The following is a 23,621-nucleotide window of genomic DNA, read 5'->3' on the forward strand; positions in this document are numbered from 1 at the left end:
CAAGTTTTAACAATAACTGTTTATATACCTCCATTAAAAATTAATACAGGAATTGGCTGCTGCAGTTGGATAAAATCATATAATATAATATTAATAATACTGCAAAAAAACCAAATGTAGCACGCTTTCACTGCTGCAACAAGTTCCTTATACCCGTTACACGATAATACAACAAAAACAAAACATCGGCAAGCATTGGATAAGTAATAAACGAGATAAAGCGACAAAAGTTCATAAAAAATCGAACACAGCGATTTGTTTGGAGAAGTGACGATTTCGGAATTGCAGATTACGCGATAGTATAATTCCACAATACAGGAGGCACATCCGGTCCTTTAATCCACTTTGGCATTCTCAAATCGAGCATCTCAGAGTCAAACCGAATACCATCCGATCCGTTAAATCCTCCAGCAACAAAAACACATCCATCTCGAGAAGTGGCCGCGAAATTCCTGCGACCTGTGGATAACGGCGGCAGAAATGTCCAAATATCGCGATGCAGATCGTACATTTCGCAAGAAGAGTACGAATGCCGGCCACCGAATCTGAAATATGTATTACAAAACACCCAAATATTACAAATATCAATACTGCAAGTCAGCTTGTAATATCTGAAATATAACAAACTGAAATTTTACACGATGGGATGATATGACAATGCTAACCTGAAGGTCCCACCAACAGCAACAACTTTGCCGTTGGAAGGGGAAACAAAACGATGATGACCTCGCGGCACAGCCATTGCACGAGCCGGTTGTAAAGTTAGACGTTCATCTATAACGGACCCGACATGGACGCTGGGTAATGCCGTTCCGTTTGCTGCAAGAAGATTACCCGAGTAAAAAAACATTTAATCTGCTTTTCATATCACAAAATTCTGATTTGTATTATGACCATAACAGCCAGAATATATGCACTTAACAGCCAGTATCATATATTACAGTACAATACCATCAACACCCCCGCCTAACACGAGTGAGCCTTCGGAACTGCACATCCCAACTTCAGATATGCCCGATAGCCGACTTATCGTGTTGAACACTCCACTGTCCCAGTCCAAGATAGCAAAATGGCTAAAAAACCGAGATAACTTAAAATACATATGCGGTTGTTCAATATGCAACTATTACCCTGTAGAACGTAAGTGCTACGCGTTATCTTCTCGACAAAGTAAGTTCTACATAATGCGGTTGATGCGGTAGACAAAATACTCTTTTCATCGTTTAATTTGATCATGAGCTTACCTCTGGTAAGGAGTGCCGCCTGCATATAACTCACTGATATTCTACAATAAATTTGCCGAGTAAATATTTTATTCAAAGACTTCGGCGCAGTGATGATGCTTTTAGTAATACTTAATTAAAGGGCTCACCTGTTTCGCATCGTAAACGAGCATTATCCGCTCCCGCGTGCTGTCGCGATCCAGAATTATGCATTCATCCACGAAAACTGGTGCGTCGATTATTCCACTACAGGTTTGCCAAGTTCCTTTTGCAACATCAAGCCTAGAAAGAAATTATAATACACACTTACGTACATTTTCCATCAGTCCCATGGTTTCACATTTCGAAAAATTTGCGAGTTAAGACCGCAATACATTTTACGGACCGGTCATTTCACACAGTCCACGCGTTGCTGTAGGTTGATTATTCACTATGTCATTTCACACTCTATCAAAAGTTCAAAACACAATCGAAAAATATAATTTTGTGTGGGTGACGTATCTCCGCTATCCATACGAGTGTTCCTAGTTTCAAATACTTATATAAATACTCGTATAAATATACGATAGGAAAAACGATAATAAGGTCTATCATACAGGTTTGATCATACACTTTTCTATAAAGGTTCTGTTTAATATTTACCCGCACCTGTGGGCATGTCCTTCGAATTCCCCATTTACGCCGTGACCGGAAACGATGTGCAATGCGTTGTTCGTACATACACTAGCCGCGTTAATCGTGTACTGACACGGCAGTGTTGCAAAACAGCACCATCCATTGTTTCTAAGGTCAGTTTCATAAACATTTCGGGATGCTGTGTCGTCCGCTAACTGGTATCCTCCTGCAGTTCAAACCGCTGATTTACTGAAAAACCAAAACGTCTGGATGCAGAGAAAAAATCCGTTTTGTGCCGGCAGCAAGGTGTCAGTGATTAGATACTCTTACCTAACCCTCTATTTCTTTGAGTCACTTAAACAAAATTTTAAAAAAATATGCATCGGCGTTGCTGATTTTTTCAAGTCTCCAGCTAAAACAATACAATTTTTTTCCATTTGCACAGGTCTGTATACTGTACCGGCAAGAAAAACTCGTTTATCCATGATATCTTTAGATATTTGTGAAGCTATCTGAAAATAATAGATTTACTCATTTACACGATTAAAAACGAATTATAGTATGAGTAGGTCTGCTTTAAGATGCGTTATACTGCGATATTTAGCAGAGCACAGAGACTTAGAATTTGAAATCAGGCATGATCATGCACATACTGTAAACAGGTAGTACGTTTCAAAATGCCATCTTTTAGACTATTGGAAGCAAAATTTACGCCAAATTGATATTGCGGATTGCGGATTAAAAAAACTAAAATCGGGAATTTGTACTTACATACTCGTACCGTGAATGTTTTTAATACCAGCCACCAGTGTGCCTGAGTCATCCGAAAACAAGTCTGCAAGCATGGCTGGCTGCCACTGCATATAACTTGGGTAGCTCACAGCTGACTGTCCCGTTCGTACTGTAGTACAATACAGCGGCGGCACGTCTTCGCATCAACTATAATAATTCATAACCAGTTCTTCGGAAACCAGCGGAATTTTATATAAGTACCTCACTATTTCTGTCGGCTTTTCTGAATGGCCCAACATATCCGTCTCAGTATTCTGATTGTGAGTGCACTCAGTCAGCAACCTACTCCAACCAGAGAATCGAAACGTATTCCGAGCAAAGTCCAAATTTGCTCGCGTGCTATCGTGTTGTTGATTGCAGTTGGTTATCCAATAATTACTGATTTCATTTGCATGTTCTTTGATTGCACTTCGTCGCCATTCCTGACTGGCATGTGGTATTCTTGGACGAATTTCGCGTCATTCCCAGTTGCAGCAGCATGTCCAGCGATGCAGATTGTGAAAAGAGTGGGTCTGCCGGGAAGAAAGAACTTCTGCCATGTTACGTGAACGATGGAACGGAAACGCTGTCAGAGGAGAAAAGCAGCGACTTTGGAGCGCAGTTTGATGAGCTACTTGTGGCTGTCGGAAAATTTGGAAGATATCAACAGTTTGTTATTCTCGTTGTTCTGCTTCCTTCCATATTCGCTTACGCGTTTTCCAATGGATTCTGGGTGAGCGTGCGTGATTGAATCTGAATTCTGGAAAATGCACTAAACTGCAATAAAATTGTATAAAACCAAATATCGCGTGCAAAACAGTAAATTCCTTATGGTTCAATGACTTGAATCGACATGAACATGTAGCTACCAAAAAAGCAGCCGAAAAAATATAAAATCCTTAGTGAATCAAAATTATTTGGATCATTATTATAATAAATGATTTGTCAATCTTTTTATTCCGTCAAGGGAGTTTTGAAAAATTTCCAACTTTAGGAATTTCTTATGTAATTAATTACGTAACCACTCGCAGTCACTCCCAGTCAGCGTAATTGCTGAAACCGATAAAATAAACATATATATTACAATAATTATGGAAAAAATCACTAATAAATTTTAGTATTTATTATTGAATTTCAAAAGCTGTTTAATAGTAAGCTTTGCGTTATTACTATGTGTATTTGTTATTTAGCGTTTTCGGTATCGTTGAAAGTTTTCTGTTTACGGGAAAAGGACATAACGTCATTATGTTATATTTGCATGCTAAAATTCATGCGAAAGGTAATCGAATGTGCAAAAATGCAATGTTGCATTCAGTACGGGACCTGGAGCAGATTTGCACGATGAAAATCAATCTTTGCATAAGTGAATTTTTTTCATCGACCGTGACATTTTTTCCAACTCATCGGATGTTTTAATAATAATGACGATTAATGCGTGGAAAGTATGAGATTTGCTGACTTTGCTTAGCGGCACACGTTTTGACTTGTCAAGCGTGTGTGATTTGTACGTGTGCAACACTCGAAGGTCACTTTAAATTGTAAACCAAACCTAAAACGGGACACAATAAGATAAGATTATTATCCTCCTTGTGTCGTCTTTATGAAGAAATCAGGTATTTTTTGTGTGTAGTACACAGGTATCGGTCGTTCCCCATAATAGTCTTACTTACAAATACTGTCTTTTACGTTTCATGTGTGCTTGCATGTATCTGTATTTCCAACAGTCAGGTTAATTTGGTTTATACTTTATATGTTGGAAATACTGTAAACATCGGACAAACGCAGATTCAACAAAAAAATACCAAATCATATGCCCAGGCAAAAATAAGCTGGCCGGGATTACTGTACTTACACCTTGACTGTCAACTTCAATATTGTTAAATTTTCATTACCTGGTAGTAGCCTTGGAAGTTTAGTAAATTATTACACGGCTGTTGGCTCTTTAAAAGCAGGAATTCGTTATCATTATTTTTCACTTTTCAGAGCGTTTTACGTACAGCGTAAGCCGGCTGGAATATTATTTTGAGATAAACATCCGACGGTAGTTACCCGAAGCGATTAGGTCGGAAGTTTCGAGTTTTTCTGCAGATGTTTCTGTCGGTCATGCCAGTACACGTGGTGTGGAGTGCCGTTTAAATTTTAATGGTTGTCTAGCCACGCAACCCATGCCGACAGTTATGATTATGTAATGTCGTTTTTAAATAAACGCACTGGTGGTCGAAGAATTAATGGGCTAAAAAACTTGTATCATTTCCTGATCTTGAGTACTCAAAGCCATCTGGCAGTTCACTTTCCTTGTGGAAATTGCATGCTGTCCTTGACATTTACTGGTTACTTTCAGTGACATTTACGTATCTGCAAAAGTTGAAAGAATACATTGGGAATGAGATTTGACAGCGGATGCTCCTGAAGATGTGTGTTGCAAATTTTAGTGTGGTCATCAGAGCCCAGAGAGCCTAAAATTAACAACTCGATTGCAATGAAACAGTCAAGTTGAAATGCGGAAAGCAATAAGAATGCGTATTAAATTTGTTCGCGTTCAAGAATTCGATTGTTTTTTCGGAATATGAAGTGTAATTGAAAACGCAAATTTACAGTACGCAATTTTACATTACTTACTCACAGTATTCACATATACAATATTCACATATACAATATTCACAATATTCACATATACATTTACCTCTGCGTCGTTGGTGAAATATCCTAATATCCTAGTATACCTAATAAAAGATCAAATCATTTCGATGGTTTAACAGTGTACGGTGTACGTAGAGGTAAAATGGTGTATTGTAAATTTAGAAGAAAACTGGACAGAATTTATATATTAATTATTTTTAAGTTATCACTTCTGCGTCTGCGTAAGCAGTTCTGCGTCTTTTCTCGTGCATGGTAAAATTAATGAAATCAGTTATATAGATATTTTAATTCGTTTATCAATTTGCACTTCTTTTTTTGCATGGACAAAGTACATACACAGTAGTTTACAGGTAGAAAGAACGTGCGTAGGTTTACTAATTCTTATATGTAATTGTAACTTGTAAGCACTTAACATCGTTATGCGAAATGTGCTATGGATATGCACAAAGAATAATTAAGTAATTATCGTTTTGTTGCACCATGAACTCATGCAGTTTGAATCCTTTCATTACTTAATTAATATCTTTTTAATTTACAGCTTTTTATCATCGCGTCACCAGACAAATTCTGGTGTCGTTCTGGAGATAACGTATCGGACTTCAATTTAACCGCGAATGGGGACCAGCAGTGCACCGTCCACTCCATAGCTATGGCGAATGCGTCAGATTCTGTTGACCGGACCAGTGTGCCGATAGCGCCTTGTGCAAGTGGTTGGGACTATGATAAGACCTACTACTACAGCACCATCGTAACCGAATGGGATTTGGTGTGTTCCCATGATTTCCTGGCCACATTGATGTACATCATCACATCCGTCGTGGGAACACTAGCCGCACCACTGGGCGGCTGGTGTAGTGACCATTATGGCCGGAAGTCCACATATTTCGGCTTTCTGGCCGTAGAAATTGTCAGTGGCATAGCGGTGTCTTTGTCCCCTTCGTACTGGATATTTGTTGTGTTGGCTTCGGTGCACAGCATTGCCGTGTACCCAACTTACCAGACGTTGTACACACTGGGTTTGGAGATTCTCAGTCCTGATTATCGCACCAAATTTGCGGTGATGTTAAGTTTTGCATATGCATTGGGCGCTTGCGCGTGCTGCGGATTATCCTTCTTCCTGAGGGATTGGCGAATGATTATTCTGAGCTGTAGTTTGCCCGTGGCGAGCTTGTTTGGGTTTTGGTGGGTGATGCCGGAATCTCCGCGGTTTTTGTTGAGCCAGAGACGTTTTCGGAAAGTGGAGCTGTACTTCCGACGCGCAGCAAAGTGGAACCGCGTGAATTTCGAGGTAGAATGCCGGGAGAAGTTGTGCCATCTATTTGAAAGTCTGTCCACGCGCGACGTGAAAGCCAAGGAGAAGTCGTACTCGTTCAAGCATCTGTTGATCTGCCCGAAATTGCGACGTCGCTTATTTGTCTTAATGTATTTGAGCGGAGTCGTCGCGGTATGTTATGGTGGTCTTGGATTTTATGCACCACAATTGGGAACCAATCCGTACTTGAATGTCTTCCTGACGAGTTTAGTGGATTTGCCCGCCGCGTTGTTGACACAGTTAGTGGCCGATAAGTTGGGAAGACGATTGACTTTGTTGTTGGATTTCGTTTTGGGAGGCTTGGCTTGTTTGGCAACGTTATTGTTCCCCCAAACGGAAGATTATTATTTCGCAACCCTGGTGTTGTTTTTGATGGCGCGGATGTTCGCTGTGAGTTCATACACGGTGGAGGAACTTGTGTCGTGCGAGAATTTTCCCACGGTTGTGCGGGGTGAGGGAATTAGCTTGACGAATGGCGTTTCGGGGATTGTGTCGAATTTGGGGCCGACCATCGTTTACTTGTTTGTCGGGAATGCGTTGGCCACACCCATGGCTTGGTTTGGAGGAATTACGATTTTGGCCAGTTTTATTGTGTTTTTCATTCCAGAGACAGGTACATCGATGCATTCTGTTTGTGTTGTATTTCTTGTTCGTTTTCAGTTTCGTTCATAACGGTCAAAGGATGTAGTGCAGTATGCAACAGACATTAATGCTAAATAAACTTGAATTGCGCAGCTGACAATGAGTCAAATGAGGCGCATGAAAACGAAAACTGATTGAATAAAATTTGTTTGTTTGTGTTTTGACAGTTGATAAACCGCTTCCGGAAACGTTGGATGATTTTGAAGATTTCACTGTGGTTCAATCTGTGAGGGAACTTTTTGTGCACCTGAAATGAAGCAAAGTGCATTAATAAGGATTGTGATGATGCGGTCTGCCTGTGTCTGATTAGAATGAGTTTCGTTAGTGTTACTCGTTATTTGTATTATACTCCTGGTTTCGATATCTTTATTCTACAGATATTCTGTGGTTGTTGGTTTCTCAGTTTTTCTTTTAGAGTTTTAGTTTTCGATCACCTTCATCACATAGTTATAAGGATTGTGCTGTCAGTGTAAAGTGGCTGGACTTATTGTTAGCAAGATTTGTATCCCTGCACGAAAATTTTTCATTCATTGGCACAAAGTTTACTTTCTGGAATTTTGTGGCTAACAGCAGCTTTGTTAGAGGTGAAGCATCGGATAAAAAATAACAGGGTGATATGAACTTGCTTTTTATTACTGTACTTGTAATCAAAACTTTGTGTGCGATGCTCGCAGACTTTTAGTGCCAGTTACCTATGAAATTTGGAGTTGCACTGGTTAAACTTACCCATTATTGTCATTGTATTGTTATCGTTTCGCATTTGTGCTGCCCAAAGCTTCCGCCATCGGATATTTACTTATGCCCAACGAATACAGTATCATTTCAACATGCTTAATAAATTATAGAGCAGCTCTGTCGATGTAATTTACACTCAAAACATGAAACGATGAAAACAGAAATCAAAAGCTTAAATCGGGTAGAGAATACGGAGTAACGGCAGCTACAACACAAGTGAACACTGTAAACGCCTTCGGGTATGGAACAGTTAAGCTTCCACAGTCTCTCCCTCCGCCTGCATTTCCTGATCCACCTCTTCCACGGCATCGCCCTCTGCACCTTCTAGTACTGCTTCGCCCTCCCCTTCACCCAGCACCTCCCCTTCCCCCAGCATGGCGTCATCGCCGTCGGCTTCGACAATTTCATCTTCCTGAACCACGTCTTGTGATGCATCCTGCATAATACCCTGGGTGCTCATCTTCCGTTTGTGACGCGCCGTATTGTGGAACCTAAATGCAGTCTGACGTGAGGGAATGCGATGACAGATATGACTTTCACTCACCAATAAATAACCTGAGCCGGAGTGAGCCCCAGTATCCGCGCCAGGCGTTTGGCTCGTTTATCACCACACGTTGTACTTTTCTGGAAGGCTTTATCTAAAACAAATACAATGAACTACTCAAATCCGTTATATAAAACCAACACCAGTTTTGCGCATTGCACAACTGAACGAAAAAACGAAAAAACGCTGTGAATCTCTAGGGTACCAAGGGTAGTGAGCACCTGCGCGGTAATCACGTTAGCAATGATCGAACAACAAGGCATTTTTATATTTGGTCCCATCCAAAATTCTCGTCCAATAATTTTAAATCGAATGTTCGGATACTTAAAACACCAAATAAGTTCGGTAATAAATAAAGACTGAGTTAAAAAAAGTAATGCCGGCTCGTATTTCGAAAAAACATCCGACGAAAACCCAATTGTCCTGCGAAAAGGCAAATATAGAAATTTCTCATTAACAGACTTTTCTAACGCGCCTGTGTTCTACAAGACAATCCTTTCGGATTCGAATGTTCAATGGGCGGACGCTGCCCGTTTTCGGGGCACAGAAAAAATAAGAATACCGTTGAGTAGCGGTAATCGCTCATTCATCGCATACGTTATAACTGCTTCTGACCAGTATGTGTACACTGCAGCAAGCCGGCTTAGCCATTTTTTAATGCACATACCAAGGATTTCAAGCTGAAAGGGGGTCTTCTTCATCGGCGTTTTCCTATTGACAGGCGCTTTCTTTGGCTTGGGAAGGATTGGAAGCGTGACTGTAATAGTGGTCACTTCCGGCGTCGTTTCCTGGGTGGAAGAGGTAGCCACGGGTTCACTGGATGTCTCACCAAAAATATTGTTCAAGGCCGCAGCTACCACATCGGCAGAAACTTGTGCCGGCGAAGGGATCATCTGCTCAGTAATTCCTATCCATAAAACAAGCATGTTTACAAGAAAGTAAAAAAATATCAGCATGCGATGCAAATCATCCAGATTGCAAAAGCAACGGTTTACTTCAAGTTAGCGACGTCGAATAATTTGTACTACACGAAGTCCATACAAATAATGCAAAAGTTATTGTAAGTGTGAAAAAAGATACTATCTGTATGCATTCAGTAATTATTATTCTAGACCGTCATAAAAACGCCCACCTGGAACTCGCAATCGAATGAGAAGCTCATTGGCCTCTTCCTTGGTTAGTCCGCCCCGGACAAACGCCTTCCGGGTCTCTTTGATGGCGCGCTCTTGCGTATTTAATTTCGGCTTCTGCTTCCAAACGCTGGGCTCCTTAATGTACGTTCCATCTTCCAACAATGTCATGCGTGTGCCCCCGCCAGTGTCCAGGATGTCCAGATCCGAGTCAACGTCGTCTTCGCGTTGCACTTTCGGACTGAGAAGCTTGATGATGTGCGAAGGGAGACGATGACGGTGGCGTCGCACAAAGCCATCGCGCCAGGAATACGTAAATGTACAGCGCATACCTGCAAATTCAGAACGACAGCTTTAGCATTTATTCGTTTTTAACCATCCACTTTTAAATTTTAAAAAAATTCCGGAAATCTAGTTTAATCTAATAACGAGGCCAAATCAAAATAGTCATATTTATATTTTAAGAACATTCACCTCCCAATTCACAAATATGTACAGTAATATACTAATATAAATATTCACAGATTTACTGTCTACTGAACAGTCATTATACATGTGTGCATTTTACTGTTTAAGTACATGTAAACTCTGAATATGATCAGTCCGTAAGGAGGCTAATGTTGCAACGGTCTGTGTTAAAATTTGTTTGGAATCAAGTTCATCCTACCTCCATAACGGAATGTTGCCTGCACATCCCGTTAACACCAACATGCGTAAACAAAACACGCTTAAAGGATAGCCGTCGTTAGCCGATAATTAAAAAAAACTTATCCCTAATCGTAGAGGGTGTAATAACAACTGGCTAGACAGGTTTACCATACTTGTAACTTCCCTCATAATTTACCGTTAACAAAATGGACATTTCTTAAAATTGCGTTATGTTATGCCTCAGCTTTTATGATTTTCATTTGAAACCGTTTTTTCCACATTAACGGAATATTAACAACCCGAAACATAAGCATTTACGATGATTTACCATTTTCATTAGCAAATTCTTCCATCAGTGTCCTGAGCGTGCGATATTTCCCTCGGAAGGGGCCCAGTGATAACAAAAACTTGACCAGTCCATCTTCCTGCTGTGGAGACAACAAAGTCGCTAATTTCCGCTCACGTTTCGGAATACCGTGTATACTGATAATGCGCCGAATATTGGTTTCAGAGATTCCCAGTTCCTTTGCAATGGTGCGATGGGCGATGCCATCCCGATATAATTCTTTTACTCGCTCAATCCGATCATCCGTCATCTTAGAACGCGGACCGCGTTTACCCATTTTTAAAATAATATTTTTGTTAGGTTTTCTAATAAAAACAACTTTGAAAGCAAAACTTCTCAACAATTGTTGGATTTGAATGGGTTCTTCGGCATAACTTTCCTGTAGAGCACTACAGGAGCAGTTAGCAGAAGCTCCACGATTTCGAGATGTCGCAGACACGGTGTGCACCACAACAGCATGCATTTACACGTGCCAATTGAAATTCCGTTTTTACCACACGAATGCTTTCTATTGGCTGTGATAGTGCTGCTAACAAATCAGAGATGGCGTCTTTGAAACTCCACCTTTGCGAACAGGGTAGCGACGTGTGCAGTATTTTGGCTTGAGTAGTAAGTCTGACGCCTGAAGCTCTGAAATCTACCTTTAGCGTCAGCAGTAATGACTTGGCGGGTTTACCATTATTCTAGACCTGTGGGCCTCTTCGATGTTCTGAATCTTCTGATCTTGCTGAACACTACGTGTTAACGGCGGAAGTAAATATCAGTATCTTACAGTACTTAAATATCGCCAATCCAATAAATAGAATGAAAACCATATGGAGGGAATCCTCCCTTTCCCTTGTACTTGTACGATACGCCTCTATTTTTCCTCTAGTACGATTGCAATATTTCTGTTTCCGCCCTTGTTTTTGGGACTTAGTACGTAATACCTATACGTACAGCGCTGATTTACATTAAAGCTCGGTTTTGGCCCATCAGTCAGGAGTATTGAAGCTATCTGCCAAGTAGCATAATAAAATTATTTTCTCTTGCCGTTCCTAGCCATATTAAATTTTATGTACGTAGTTTACGTACGTACACACATTGACCATTTCTGTGTAATTATTACCGATTGGTATATCTATATACCGAATCTGAATGATATCATAATCTGAATATGATCAAATGAAGAATTGATCATATTTGTTGAGCGAAGCTCGCCTTGTACATATTGAGAAATAAAGTGCTCATAATCTGAATGATATTAACCGAATCTTCTGATCATTTTAAATTTTTTGACACACTTTATTATCTGTTTTCACCATAGACTGCACTCCGCACTTGCAGACGCAATTATTAAGGTCTTCACGGTCATACGTTTTGATAGCAAGACACCTCTTCGCAAAACCGCGGCGTCTGTTGCTTTAAAACTCCTACATTATGAGTACTCGTACGAGTGTTACAACAGAATTGCATGACTTCGTACTGCAGTCATGAAAATTAATACGAAACAATAATTCAGGTCGAGATTCAAGTTAGTCTAAAATACACACAGTAGAGTTGCCCTTTAATTTTGAACCCACGGGACAGGTGAACTCTTCGATGCCATCGTATCCCAGTCCCGTATCGTAACAAATATAATACTTTTGCGGTGCACTATCCGCATGGGCTGCTGTATCGCCGGTTTGGCATTTGATCTGCGCATAGGTGGCCGGTAAACTGGAACCGGTCTGGATGTAGAAAGGCTGATCTTTCTTCAACGTGGTGGACGTCGGCACCACACAGTCGATGGCGGCTGTAACAAAGGTGCAGTTCTTCTTTTCCGGACATTCCAGTTCACCCGGCGCAAAGGATGAGGGAAATATTTTCGGACAGCGTAGTGTGGTTTCACAGCCACCCGGCAGGGGCTGCTGCGAGAGACATCGGGATTCTACCCGCGAGTTGAGATCGGAAAGAACGGCTTGCTCGTCGGTCGGGGATAATGGAGCCAGGATGGAACGGGCAGCGCGTGTAAGTGGATAAGGTACACCACAATACCCGTGTGGATCTGCGAAATGAATTAATATTTAATCGAACCACAAATATGCGCAGTAATTTTTGTGTAATAACCAGTATACTTTTATCTAGTTCTTTTAGAAGAACGCAACGTTGCGTTCTTCTAAAAGAACTAGATAAAAGTATTTTATCCAAAAACACTGAAAACTTCAAAATAAAATTTCTTAAGAATTCCCTAATCCAAATTTAAGTTTTCTGAATTACAGATATAATGTTTGCGTATACATCGATCGCTACCTGACCTCGTGAGTAATTCTTCTAGGACATTTAAATTAAATTTCGATTTTTGTACAGTTGTCGCACCATCTTGATCGCTGGAAAAGACCATTATCCCTCCAAGATTATTTTGGCGCGTATAATTGGCTTTCTCCTTCACACTGGCATCGTTATCATAGGAAAGCCACTGGTCGCCGTCGTACGAGTACGAATGCGACACCTTGGTAACAGGATCACGGATCATGGTATAGACACCCGTAGCCAGCATCCGGCACACTTCCAGATACGCCAGCGTCCCGGGGGAAATAGTCAACGGGCCGGCTTTGCCATCGCTCAGAATCTTTACCCCGATTTTCTTAGGATTATCCCCGGAATCATCAATGGGGATGGTGTAAGTGCGTGCGGTACCGGTAACTGCGATGGAAAGTTTTTGCCGGCCAACCGCTGTTTTCAACCAACCTTGCACAGCCGAATCCTGTTAAATTAAGCGAAATATGTATTAAGTATACGCAAGATCCTTATAATAACTGTAAGTATAAAACCATGAGCGTGCATAATTACTTAAAAGAGAAGGTTAGTTACGTCTGAGATGGTTAAAACCTCTTGACTGGGTTAGTAGGAATCATGTTTTTTCCTTAATTAACAAACAAATACAGAGTGTGCGAAACAGATATATATTGCGCTACCATTTTTGCCAATAAGTAATTTTAGTCTTTTACCAGGCTATAGTTTCCCGGAGAGTTGTACAAAGGCGCATGATGGTATGTGACTTTGCTCCAAGGACCATAGAAATCGTACGTTAAAAGATAGAAGATGTCCACAACCCTGAAATGCGCATCAGGGTATATGATGTCAGGATATTCTAGTAACGTACTGTACGTATTTGAATGTATTAAATCTTACTGATTAAGAGCGTCGACATCATAATAATCGATGTTGGCAATATCTGCTGATAAAGTTATAGAAATTATCAAATCTTCCGCACGTCCTGTAGCCTCCTTTTTGAATGCCGCTTTCATTTCCTGTGGGACATTTCGCCATGCTTTATGTACGAGTTACGACAGAGTGAGATGGAGAACCATGTGCAGAGATGGATAGCCATATACTCGTACAGATACAAATACGGTTATGATAAAAGAAGTTGATATCAATGGTAAGTCCCAACCTTGAGAAGCGTGGGAAAGTTTTTGTAATCTTCCGGATCGCCACCGCGGTTGCCCACTCCCGGTACCAGCCAGTCGATCAGCAATCCATCGAAATCGTACAATTTGCAAAATGCTACGACGCTATCAATAAAAGTTTTACGGCTGGAAGGTTGCATTGCCTAAAACGAAATATGTTCGACAATAGAAACGGTGCAGTATTGGAATAATGCGGGTTCACCATTTGACTAAACATAAAGCCACCGGCATTCCATCCTCCAATTCTAAAACGAAGTATTTTTAAAACAGCTTATCAGTCATTCTGGATAGAAAGCTGCGACGTCAGTGAAATGCTTGCTATGCAGCTACGTATACACGTGTTAAAGCATAATTTTGTGTGGTAACGAAATGAAACGCCTGCAGTACACGCAAAGAAAGTACTCCTGAAATGCAGCGTGGCTGCAGCACGGAAAGCCACTTTACGACATACCCAATGACGGCCTTCATTTTCGGGTTTTTTGCTTTCAGAGATACAAATTTGGCGATGTTCCCTGAATACGAAAAACAGATTTAAGATCTATACCATTTCGTTAATATAGTACAGACTTTACTGACGAAAAATTGCAATTGCAACATAAAGGAACTGCTGAAAATGATTATATTACTGAATATTGTCTGTTTAGTAAAAACAATAAAAGTGCTTCAAACAAGAGCTAAACAACGCGAAATATTAATTGAGAGCATGAGCTTAGAATCGTTATCCCCACCTCGCCGTCCGTTTCCTTGCAGATCATTGTAAGCATCGAATGCTACCATCGTGTTATTCTGCAAAAAATTGTGCGTTTAGTGCACGTCAAATTACTCCTGCTGTTACTTTAACTTCGTAAAATTACTTCTGCTGTTAATATTATGATTTTTAGTTACGGTATTTCTCCACACATCATGCATTTAACATTCATAATTTCGGAATTTATGGTTCCTTTCACCACTATTTAATTTAGTCTGCGTTAAATTTTCGACAACATTCCATTTTCATATACTGTACAATTTGTACATCCATATTTCATGATATTTGTACTACTACAATATTATGCGCTTTCGTATACAGTACTACTTACCTAAATAGTGCAAATTCTGTACATATTGGTTAATTTTAGCCACTCTGTAATTTAATTTTTTGTATACGTTTGTAAGCAAAAGTTTCGCATAAAGTTTTTTGGGGATCTGAGTAATACACTGTATATTGCGTGGATCGTATAAAACGTATAAAAATCGACTGTCAAAAATAATTAGCCCCAGCGCCAAGCATTAACACAAATTAGAGACACCCGCACATTACATACAACTTAATACAATTGCATAAACTACAAAGCGATGCATAAGTCAAAAGAATGTATCACAATATTATCACATGTATCTTACCGCCATGGCTGCGTATAAGTAAATCGCGTGCGTGCACAGTTGTGCCGGCAAATCGTTTCCCATAACGCGCCCTAATTGTAAAAAGCCAGTTATTCCAGCTTCCAGGGCACCGTCATTATACAATTTAAGGACAACACTGATTGTAAGGTAAATCCCAAATAAAATTTTAACCGCCGTGAGCCCATAGATGGATCTATGCACGACGTCAGTTTATAGAATTGGTCCATATTCAAAACAACATTCACCTTGAAGCTTCCTGTAGCTCGCCCATGATGCATAAACACACGTAAGCATCGGTGTCTGTTGTAAGTCAACATTGTCACACAGAATCAGAATCGTCAAAAAACATACAAAATATCCTCGTGTTATGGCGAAATCCATCCTTTTTACGTGTGGTTCTGTGCTATCTCTTGCTGCAAAACTTTTCAAAATGCAGTGCGCTTGAATTGCCGGAAGTTTGCCATGTGCTAACGTGCAGTAGGTATAATGTCCTACTGACACAGTAGTGGATTGTTTAATTCTGTGTAGTATCGTCTGCGGTAGTTTCGTTATTCCGAAACAAGTTCAGATTCACGGCCATCGCATAAACGATGTGTCATTTCGAAACGTAACCATTCTCAGTTCTTAACATGCCGGAATCATGGTGTAATACCGATATAAATTATTCTTGCATATTTAATCGATTGCCGCGGGTGACCATCTCGTTTCTATGAAGCTGATTTGTTGTTTTTGCGCAGTTTAAGCAGGGGCTCAAAGCGTGATCTGGCAATTTGATGCTTGAACGCAACCATTTTCGTTAAAGCTTCGCTGTACACCTGCAAGCATATAAATATTAATTACTGACTTACTTTATACGATGTATTCAAAGTTAACTATGTACTTCGTGAATTTACACTAAACTATCTGTACAACAGCACATACCTGGCATTTATATTTACATTGCATGATACACACTAACCCATACAATCACATATTTTAACCTGCACGAAAACAATTCGAAATAAAAAAAACGTAAAATTTGATAATAAACAAACTGATTACCTACAAGTAAGTATAAATCTGTAAGTACAAATCTAGCTGTGCAGTCAAGTAGTTTCAGAATATCGAATCAGGTTCAGTAATGTATATAGATATGTATTGCAGATGCGTGCACGCGTGCTCGGTTCATATGTCCAGTCACCATGCAGTGCCTCCGCTTTTGTGATGTACTCGTAAATTAGCTACGTACGGTAGTGAACGTGAGTAGTGAATCAAATTAATTTTATAAATTTATAATTTTTTTTAAAACAAAAATTTATAAATAACCTAAAAGCACAGGTAATCTTTGAAAAATACATAAGAAAAACGGTTACCATTAGCTGTACAGAGTATACCCGGCATACCGAAAAACCCAGGCATACCGCAATATGCAAGTCTACATTTGCTACTGCGACGACCCACCTGTTGATTCGGCATCTGAACATGCACAACGGCTTCTTCGCGCGTCAGCAGAACACAGTTCCACGGCGTCCACAACTCTTTCATATTCCATCGAACAAACGTCAAGTCGTAGATATCGCGTCGACCCGACACCAAACTTGCCTTCCGCCAGATCGTGTCAAATAACGCTTTGAAATCATGCTCTGTTAGTACGGTGAGAATTGGGTGTGTGTCCTTTGTTAGTGTCTTCTCGGTGGCCATTAAAGCTTTCAGCGCACGTCGGTGGAATCCCAGATCCTCCCGCTTTTGACCAATGTTTTTCATACGCTCGCAATCGCGACAGATCAAAGCGCCGTTCTCGGCCCGCGAACGCCGTTGGAATCCATCCGCCGGTTTATGGGCGTGGCAGCTGGAACAGTGCTGCATGTTGGTCAACAGACGTGATTCACCGCTAGCGGAAGCTTGTGCCTACAAATAAGTAATTTCATAATGCAGCTTTGTGTAACAGCTTATTGCGAAATTTTCCCTTAAATTGGTATTGCTAATTTTATAATTAAGTGTCGAAAGTACGAATATCACCAAAGTATGAACGAGCTATCTATTTCAATATTAACAGGAAATTAAAAACACTCGCTGTCATAGTATTTAGTGGCAAAATTAAAAAAGTATTAACCATAGTTTATTAATTTACCAGATTATTCTGGTTTACCAAATTTATGAAGCATTTACCGGCAAGAAACGCGCTATCTGAGGGTTGAAAAGGGGATTTTTGATGAACTCCAAAAACAAACTGGAAATCCGAGTTCGTATTCCGTCCAGAACATGATCCGTCGTTCGCACACCGGAGGTCAGCATTGTCACTTCGCGATCCACCAGCGTCGAAATTTCCGACGTGAGATCGCATACAAATTCCTATATAAGTACAAATTTTAAATATAAATTCCTATTGAACATTCTGTTTTTAACCATTACACCTTTCGTGTAAGAAATGCCGATTCCTTTAATTTAATAAAAATTTAATAATTTCCTTCACTAGTATACCAGATAGTTCACATTCGAAAAATTTTCATATACAGAAATCTTGTTTCGAAAAATTTTTGACGTACGGATACGGTAATCGTCACCGACAAGAGCAAGTCTAATCGTTCGGCTTTGCTGACGGTGTTATCTGTCAGTGCACGATACAGCGCCACCAGTTCCTTTGCGCGTGTTATCCACGGCGTCTCCATCGTGGTCAGTTCTCCAGTAGATGCGGCTTTGAAGGCAATTGGCTTGGACACATTCTGCAACAGTCGGTCTTTCTTCAGAATTTCATTTTCCTTGCGGGCTCGGGAACGGTGACCTTCTACCGCTAACAATAGCGCTACTTCATCCTTCAGAACTTTACACAGCATAGCCTTCCTTTCCGGTCCATCCAGTGCAATGTTGATTTTATACAATTCCTGTTGACGCCAGTCTGAAAAAAATATCAAACATTACGACTGATCCAGGAAAAAGGCATCTGACGTAGAATTTTCAATTTTGCTCACTCTGTACTTTCGATGGTTTTGTACACCAGATCGAAATCGGCTTTGCTACGCGGTCGTGTGCGGCGACGGAATTCTTCGGATAGCAGACGCTCTTTTTCGCGGATAAGGGATTCCTGAAGTTCCTTCTCTCTGCGTTCACGGTCAGCTTTCTCTTGACGTAATCTTCCAACACGACGTTGGGCCAGCCAGCGCCGCCAGTATGACTGGAGAGTAATGATCTGCCGAAAGGTCATCGCAGTGAATTATCGCTGTTGCAGATTTTACTCATAATATGCTTTACATACTACAAAATAATAAGTAATACACAGTACCGTACTGTACTTTACAATCAAACTTGTCGATGGCAATGTAAAATAATTTCGTATAATTTGTAATATTTTGACACAAAACTGCGTCCAATTAATAAACACTGCTGGTTGCATAATAAATTACATTGCAATGTGATTAAATTTGCACATAAAGTATATCTATCTTCTAGATTGAGTTTCCTGACCTTTGCGATCTTTGCGTCCAGCCACTGATCAACGGTGGGAACATCGCGCGCCCCAAGAGTCACATCAGTGCTGTCCGTGATATAGACGCCGATTTTTGTCATCTGAGTGCAGGCCTCGCGCAGGCATTGTGTACGACTGTTTTTTAACTGAAGAGTTTGGGTTTCCCGACACTGGTTCTCGGGGTTCGGGGGCCGAACTGTCGGCTGGAATAATGGAATTAACATTAACACTACTCGTACGTAATCTTAAAATCTTGACTTCTTAAAACCTGTAACTGGTGAAATTTAATGGGTAATACTCCGAAATGTTTAAACTGCATTTTCAAAAAATCGCACTGTACCAAAGTCTGAGCAGTTGCATGATGGAACTCCACATTGTTAATCCGATCACGGTATCCACCTAGGAAAGGTTTCGCAGCCCGCGGCTGAGGACCTTGCTCCGCCATCGTATTAAAATAATTGCACGAAGCTACATTGTTCACCGAGCAGGTTTTGCGCTGTGAATGGCAAATACTGAACAGAGTTGCAACGCAATGTTACAGGCGCTATCCCAAAAGTGTATATTTGAAGTATTTCTAACCTACGTATATTATCCTGGCTCTGTAAGTGCTTATCCGTAATTACTCAACAAGTCCTACATTTTAGAACTAGTCAGTACTTACCTTAAAAATATTCCAAGTACTGTGCACAGTGCAATTAACAAATGCAGCACTCGTTTATTTTTTAAAGTACAATACTGGAGTTGTTTCTATGGAGAACGTTTAGCCATGCAATGATTACTTGCGTCGTACATCAGGGAAGCGAAAAATAAAGCAATGTTCCCTGAATCTTTATTATATAAAAACGGACATAATTCTCGACTATGCGTTAGTTTCAATTTATCAGAACGCAGTCAAATATTACCGGTGAATCGGTGACTATCAAACATTCTGAAAGCAACTGCGAGGCGGTTGTAGAAAACGAAGTAGATATTGCATAACTGAATAAAAACCAGAAGCGTTACAAAAATCCTCGGAAGTATCCTCTCATTTCTTGGCCACATCTTCTTTTAGCGAGACCGTACGACTGAAAACCAGCTAAAAATTGAAATGATAATAACAATTTTGCACAATCTCAAATCATTCGAATTTAATGCTACCATACCTGCTCTCCCGTGCTGTCAGGGTCAACACTGAAAAATCCCACTCGTTCAAACTGGAATCTGTTATACACTTTCGCTCCCTTAATATGCTTATCCGCCAGTGCATTGGGAATAATCCGCATGGAATCAGGCACCATATCAGCCAGAAATCCTCCCGGAGCGCTACTGGGATCCACGTGCTTGAACAGGCGTTCATACAAACGCACTTCCACCGGCATCGGATCCGACACCCAGTGTATCCATCCTTTAGGTTTCTCCGAATCATTCGTCACCGCATGACACTCCACCAACAATTCCACAGGATTACCATCTTTATCGTCCACCACTTGATTCACGGTTAAAGTCACCCCACTGTATCGCAGTCCAACAGACTGGTTGGGTGTTAATCGTTTGTAGTTCTTATCGGCATCCTGCACAAAACCAACAAGCTGTTGCTCGACTGACACGCACAAATCACAAAACTTCAATGCCAAACCTTTCGGAAATCGGACTGTTCAATATATATCACGGGGCCAAACGCAATGGTGTGCTTGCCCCGTTCCGGCTTTTCCGGAAAATCTAGGGCTTCAACCTGAATGGCTTCTTTGTGCGGAAAATTGGTAATGGTTACTTTAAGTGATTCCAACACCACCATGGTGCGAGGTGCGTGGATGTTCAGATAATCCCGCACACACGATTCTACAACTTGTGGATCCACCGCTGTTTCAGCCATTGTCACACCCAGCTGCACATAAACAAGCAAACGTTTCTAAACTATCACACAATTTAAATTCTGGATTGAGAATGTACCAAAGCGCAGAAATTATTGATCGCTTCCGGTGGAAATCCACGACGACGCAGAGCGGTCAACGTGAACAATCGCGGATCATCCCAATCCCTAAAATATAAGATAAATTATGTCAAGTCCACCTCTGAGCTGTTTCATCTTTCAAATGATGATGTCGCTGTGCTGATAAAATTAATTTCAAATACAACCATTAATTCGCACCTGACGCTCTGCGTCTCAATAAGCTTGGCAATCTTCCGTTTGGACGTGACGGTATAATTCACGTTTAAACGTCCATACTCCCACTGCACTGGGCAATACAGATCCAGAGCGTTACACAGCCAGTAGTAAGAAGATCGTCGCTGCTGGAATTCTTTGGTGCACAATGAATGAGAGATATCTTCCAGGGAATCACACAAACAATGCGTATAATCGTAAGTCGGATAGATGCACCATTTGTCTCCAGTCCGGTGATGGGGGACATATTTAATTCGATACGCCACAGGATCCACTTTTCCTTCTTCCAGAACTGTGCGCATGCGTAAGGTGGCGGCACCCTCGTCGAACAAACCATTTTTCATATCCTAAACAATCAAACACCCGTAAATTTTTATGCGGAAGCATAAAAGCGGCTAAACAGAAAACAAGAAAATTCTTAACACATGAAAAGGCCAAAACGTATACCTAAGTACCATAAAAATCGTACCTCGAACAGCTTCAAAGATTCTTCGATAGGACGATCTTTCCAAGGAGACGGTGGCGGGTTAAATCCCTTTATTTCTTCTGGTTTCTGATGACAGACGTAAGCCTGTCCACGTTTAATCAACTCCACAGCGAAGTCATATAGCTCTTGGAAATAATCCGAAGAATGAGTTATTTTGTAAGGCTTGTATCCTGAAATACGGTTAACCATTAAACATACTTTAAACAACACGATATGAAAATAGTTAATCTAATTGATAAAAACATTTCGCTAAAATAAAAAGTAAGTGTGGTACACTTTATAGGGTAATTTCGCTTAATAAGCAACAATCACTACAATTACACGCAAGCGAGAAAGCCCACAATAGCGAGCAAAATGCCCGCAACTTGCTGCGAGTTCAAGTGCACAAAAACGCATGCTAAGCGCATATCAGTTCCGGTTTATCATGAATCAGCGAACTTGCACGTGTGGTTTCCGGTGGTCGTCAATGCCTTACCTAGCCACTCCACCATATCTTTGATGGCGGTGAAAAACTTTTCCTCCTCTTTTTCCGGGTTAGTATCGTCGTAACGCAGATAGCACACTCCGCCGTTGGCCTCGGCATAACCGAAGTCGATATTAATAGCTTTGGCGTGGCCAATGTGCAGAATACCATTGGGCTCGGGCGGGAACCGTGTAACAATCTAAGTAAGCATAAAAATCACTAATAAACAGAACTAAGAAGAGAATAAAAAAAACTGTCTCACTTTGCCACCGGTTCGCTTCAGATGCTCTTTCATCAATTCCATAGTTTTCGGTGTAATCACATATCCATCCGTTTTGTAATTCTCGCCTGGTTTGTGGAAGTGCACTCGTGTTCTCATCAGCTCCGTAACAGTGGGGGCGCCCGATGTTTCAGGCTTTGCAGCTTCCTTGCCAGCTTCGGCTGGAGCTTTTTCTTTCTGTGAAATGTAACAAATATGAATACTTTCAAAATTCAAAACATTAAAAAATATAAATATTTTTCAAAAATGTATTAAGACGCTGGTGAAACATCTAAAAAGCCTCCCAACCTTTTTCACGGGCTTCTCGTTATCTTCCGCTGTCTTCGGGCCTAGTAGCGCCAGGATCTGCGCATCCAGCTCATCTTTTAATCGCTTTCCATCCACCCAGGGAATGGCTTTACGTGCGTCCACCAGCAAAGGACCAACGACAAACCGATAACGATTTTCAACCAAACCCTTCTGATTCGCTGCGATCGTACTGGCAACCTACAACGCGGATTTGCTAAAACAAAAATTCCCTGATAAATAATCTTCATTTACCGCTTTCTTCACGTCGTCATCGGTGTACGTAACACCAACACCGCACGCTTTCTCGAAATCGGAGTTACTGAAATCTCCAGCAGCGGCATGATGCAATGTGAAATCCAGCGCGGCTGCAAAAAAATAAATTCCGACAAAACGGAGATGATCGGGCAAAAATCAAAACAATACCGTTCAGCTGCAATTCCGAAGTGATCTTCTCGTCGACGACGTACTGCGTCAGAAGGGGAATGTGCGGAGCTGCCTGGCTCTTGACTTTCGATGCCAGCGCGTACAACAAATTCCCCACTGGTTTCGAGATGTTGTCGCCTTTAGTCTTTCGCGCCTGTATTAACACCCACTGAATTTACAAAAAAACGCATCGGGAAATCATAGCTAGCCGTGACCGTACAACCAAACCGTACCTGATCGATAATGGCTTTCAGGTTTTTGGCAACATTGTCATTTTTTGCCGTTTCTTTCGCTTTCTCCGCTGATAAACCGATGGAGACAAACGAATTGATTAAGTCTTCCGTCACCATTCTGCAAAGTTATTCCTTTCCACGTGAAGGATATAATCGAAGAACAGGTTTAAAAGTGCCCTTAAACTTTTCGGAACGCCGCGACCAACAAATCAGCCAGAATGGAAAATGGAAATCAGAATTGCATCAGACCGATCACCTATGAATAGAATTTCTTGTTGACGTTTTCGTCATTATTCACTCGTTGCACTGCAGCACTGGTCAAAGTCAAACTACTTGCATTGTACGTACGAAAACTCAGCGTCCTGGGAGGAGGAGGCGTATTTTTAGCGTACGACGCTTGTGGCCGCCCGCCGGTGGCACTTGACCGTAGTTTTGGTCAAAA

The 23,621-nt window shown here is 41.0% G+C and overlaps 5 protein-coding genes across 11 annotated transcripts; 1 reads left to right on the top strand and 4 right to left on the bottom strand.

Annotated features, from left to right (window-relative positions):
- Window positions 1-60: 60 nt before the first annotated feature.
- LOC129597584 (uncharacterized) lies at window positions 61-3,504 on the bottom strand. 4 transcript variants are annotated; one of them, XM_055495198.1, is made up of 8 exons: window positions 2,620-3,504; window positions 2,299-2,350; window positions 1,872-2,064; window positions 1,373-1,505; window positions 1,245-1,285; window positions 952-1,073; window positions 666-819; window positions 61-545 (listed from the first exon to the last, which is right to left on the bottom strand). In XM_055495198.1, exons 1-8 carry the CDS (start codon window positions 2,659-2,661, stop codon window positions 290-292), a joined length of 993 nt encoding a protein of 330 aa, XP_055351173.1. In that variant the 5' UTR covers window positions 2,662-3,504; the 3' UTR covers window positions 61-289. The 4 variants fall into 4 exon arrangements, with proteins under 4 accessions (XP_055351173.1, XP_055351175.1, XP_055351176.1 ...); XM_055495200.1 differs by having other exon boundaries at window positions 2,610-3,497; XM_055495201.1 differs by lacking the exon at window positions 2,620-3,504 and adding an exon at window positions 2,492-2,561.
- Window positions 2,730-7,874, top strand: LOC129597582 (beta-alanine transporter-like). The gene is made up of 3 exons (XM_055495196.1): window positions 2,730-3,342; window positions 5,788-7,174; window positions 7,371-7,874. The coding sequence occupies exons 1-3, from the start codon at window positions 3,109-3,111 to the stop codon at window positions 7,457-7,459; spliced, it is 1,710 nt and encodes a 569-aa protein (XP_055351171.1). The 5' UTR covers window positions 2,730-3,108; the 3' UTR covers window positions 7,460-7,874.
- Window positions 7,875-7,978: 104 nt separating this feature from the next.
- On the bottom strand, window positions 7,979-11,013 carry LOC129597583 (uncharacterized). Its single transcript, XM_055495197.1, has 5 exons — window positions 10,589-11,013; window positions 9,615-9,944; window positions 9,150-9,389; window positions 8,483-8,576; window positions 7,979-8,429 (listed from the first exon to the last, which is right to left on the bottom strand). Exons 1-5 carry the CDS (start codon window positions 10,881-10,883, stop codon window positions 8,189-8,191), a joined length of 1,200 nt encoding a protein of 399 aa, XP_055351172.1. The 5' UTR covers window positions 10,884-11,013; the 3' UTR covers window positions 7,979-8,188.
- Window positions 11,014-11,903: 890 nt separating this feature from the next.
- On the bottom strand, window positions 11,904-19,543 carry LOC129597662 (uncharacterized). 3 transcript variants are annotated; one of them, XM_055495301.1, is made up of 15 exons: window positions 19,524-19,543; window positions 19,203-19,358; window positions 18,862-19,065; window positions 18,376-18,586; window positions 17,946-18,295; window positions 17,569-17,751; window positions 16,861-17,307; window positions 14,766-14,823; window positions 14,489-14,549; window positions 14,240-14,282; window positions 14,022-14,180; window positions 13,760-13,878; window positions 13,576-13,681; window positions 12,944-13,331; window positions 11,904-12,632 (listed from the first exon to the last, which is right to left on the bottom strand). In XM_055495301.1, exons 2-15 carry the CDS (start codon window positions 19,305-19,307, stop codon window positions 12,121-12,123), a joined length of 2,946 nt encoding a protein of 981 aa, XP_055351276.1. In that variant the 5' UTR covers window positions 19,308-19,358; window positions 19,524-19,543; the 3' UTR covers window positions 11,904-12,120. The 3 variants fall into 3 exon arrangements, with proteins under 3 accessions (XP_055351276.1, XP_055351277.1, XP_055351278.1); XM_055495302.1 differs by lacking the exon at window positions 19,524-19,543 and adding an exon at window positions 19,446-19,462; XM_055495303.1 differs by lacking the exons at window positions 19,203-19,358; window positions 19,524-19,543 and having other exon boundaries at window positions 18,369-18,586; window positions 18,862-19,194.
- Window positions 19,544-19,674: 131 nt separating this feature from the next.
- Window positions 19,675-23,451, bottom strand: LOC129597664 (probable glutamine--tRNA ligase). 2 transcript variants are annotated; one of them, XM_055495304.1, is made up of 12 exons: window positions 23,180-23,451; window positions 22,947-23,100; window positions 22,776-22,888; window positions 22,524-22,721; window positions 22,218-22,412; window positions 21,968-22,154; window positions 21,475-21,662; window positions 20,991-21,352; window positions 20,792-20,879; window positions 20,478-20,726; window positions 20,005-20,412; window positions 19,675-19,926 (listed from the first exon to the last, which is right to left on the bottom strand). In XM_055495304.1, exons 1-12 carry the CDS (start codon window positions 23,294-23,296, stop codon window positions 19,861-19,863), a joined length of 2,325 nt encoding a protein of 774 aa, XP_055351279.1. In that variant the 5' UTR covers window positions 23,297-23,451; the 3' UTR covers window positions 19,675-19,860. The 2 variants fall into 2 exon arrangements, with proteins under 2 accessions (XP_055351279.1, XP_055351280.1); XM_055495305.1 differs by having other exon boundaries at window positions 19,675-19,937.
- Window positions 23,452-23,621: the final 170 nt, after the last annotated feature.

Source organism: Paramacrobiotus metropolitanus, unplaced genomic scaffold (genome assembly GCF_019649055.1).
Source record: "Paramacrobiotus metropolitanus isolate TYO unplaced genomic scaffold, Prichtersi_v1.0 Parri_scaffold0000107, whole genome shotgun sequence".
Taxonomy (NCBI): Eukaryota; Metazoa; Tardigrada; class Eutardigrada; order Parachela; family Macrobiotidae; genus Paramacrobiotus; species Paramacrobiotus metropolitanus.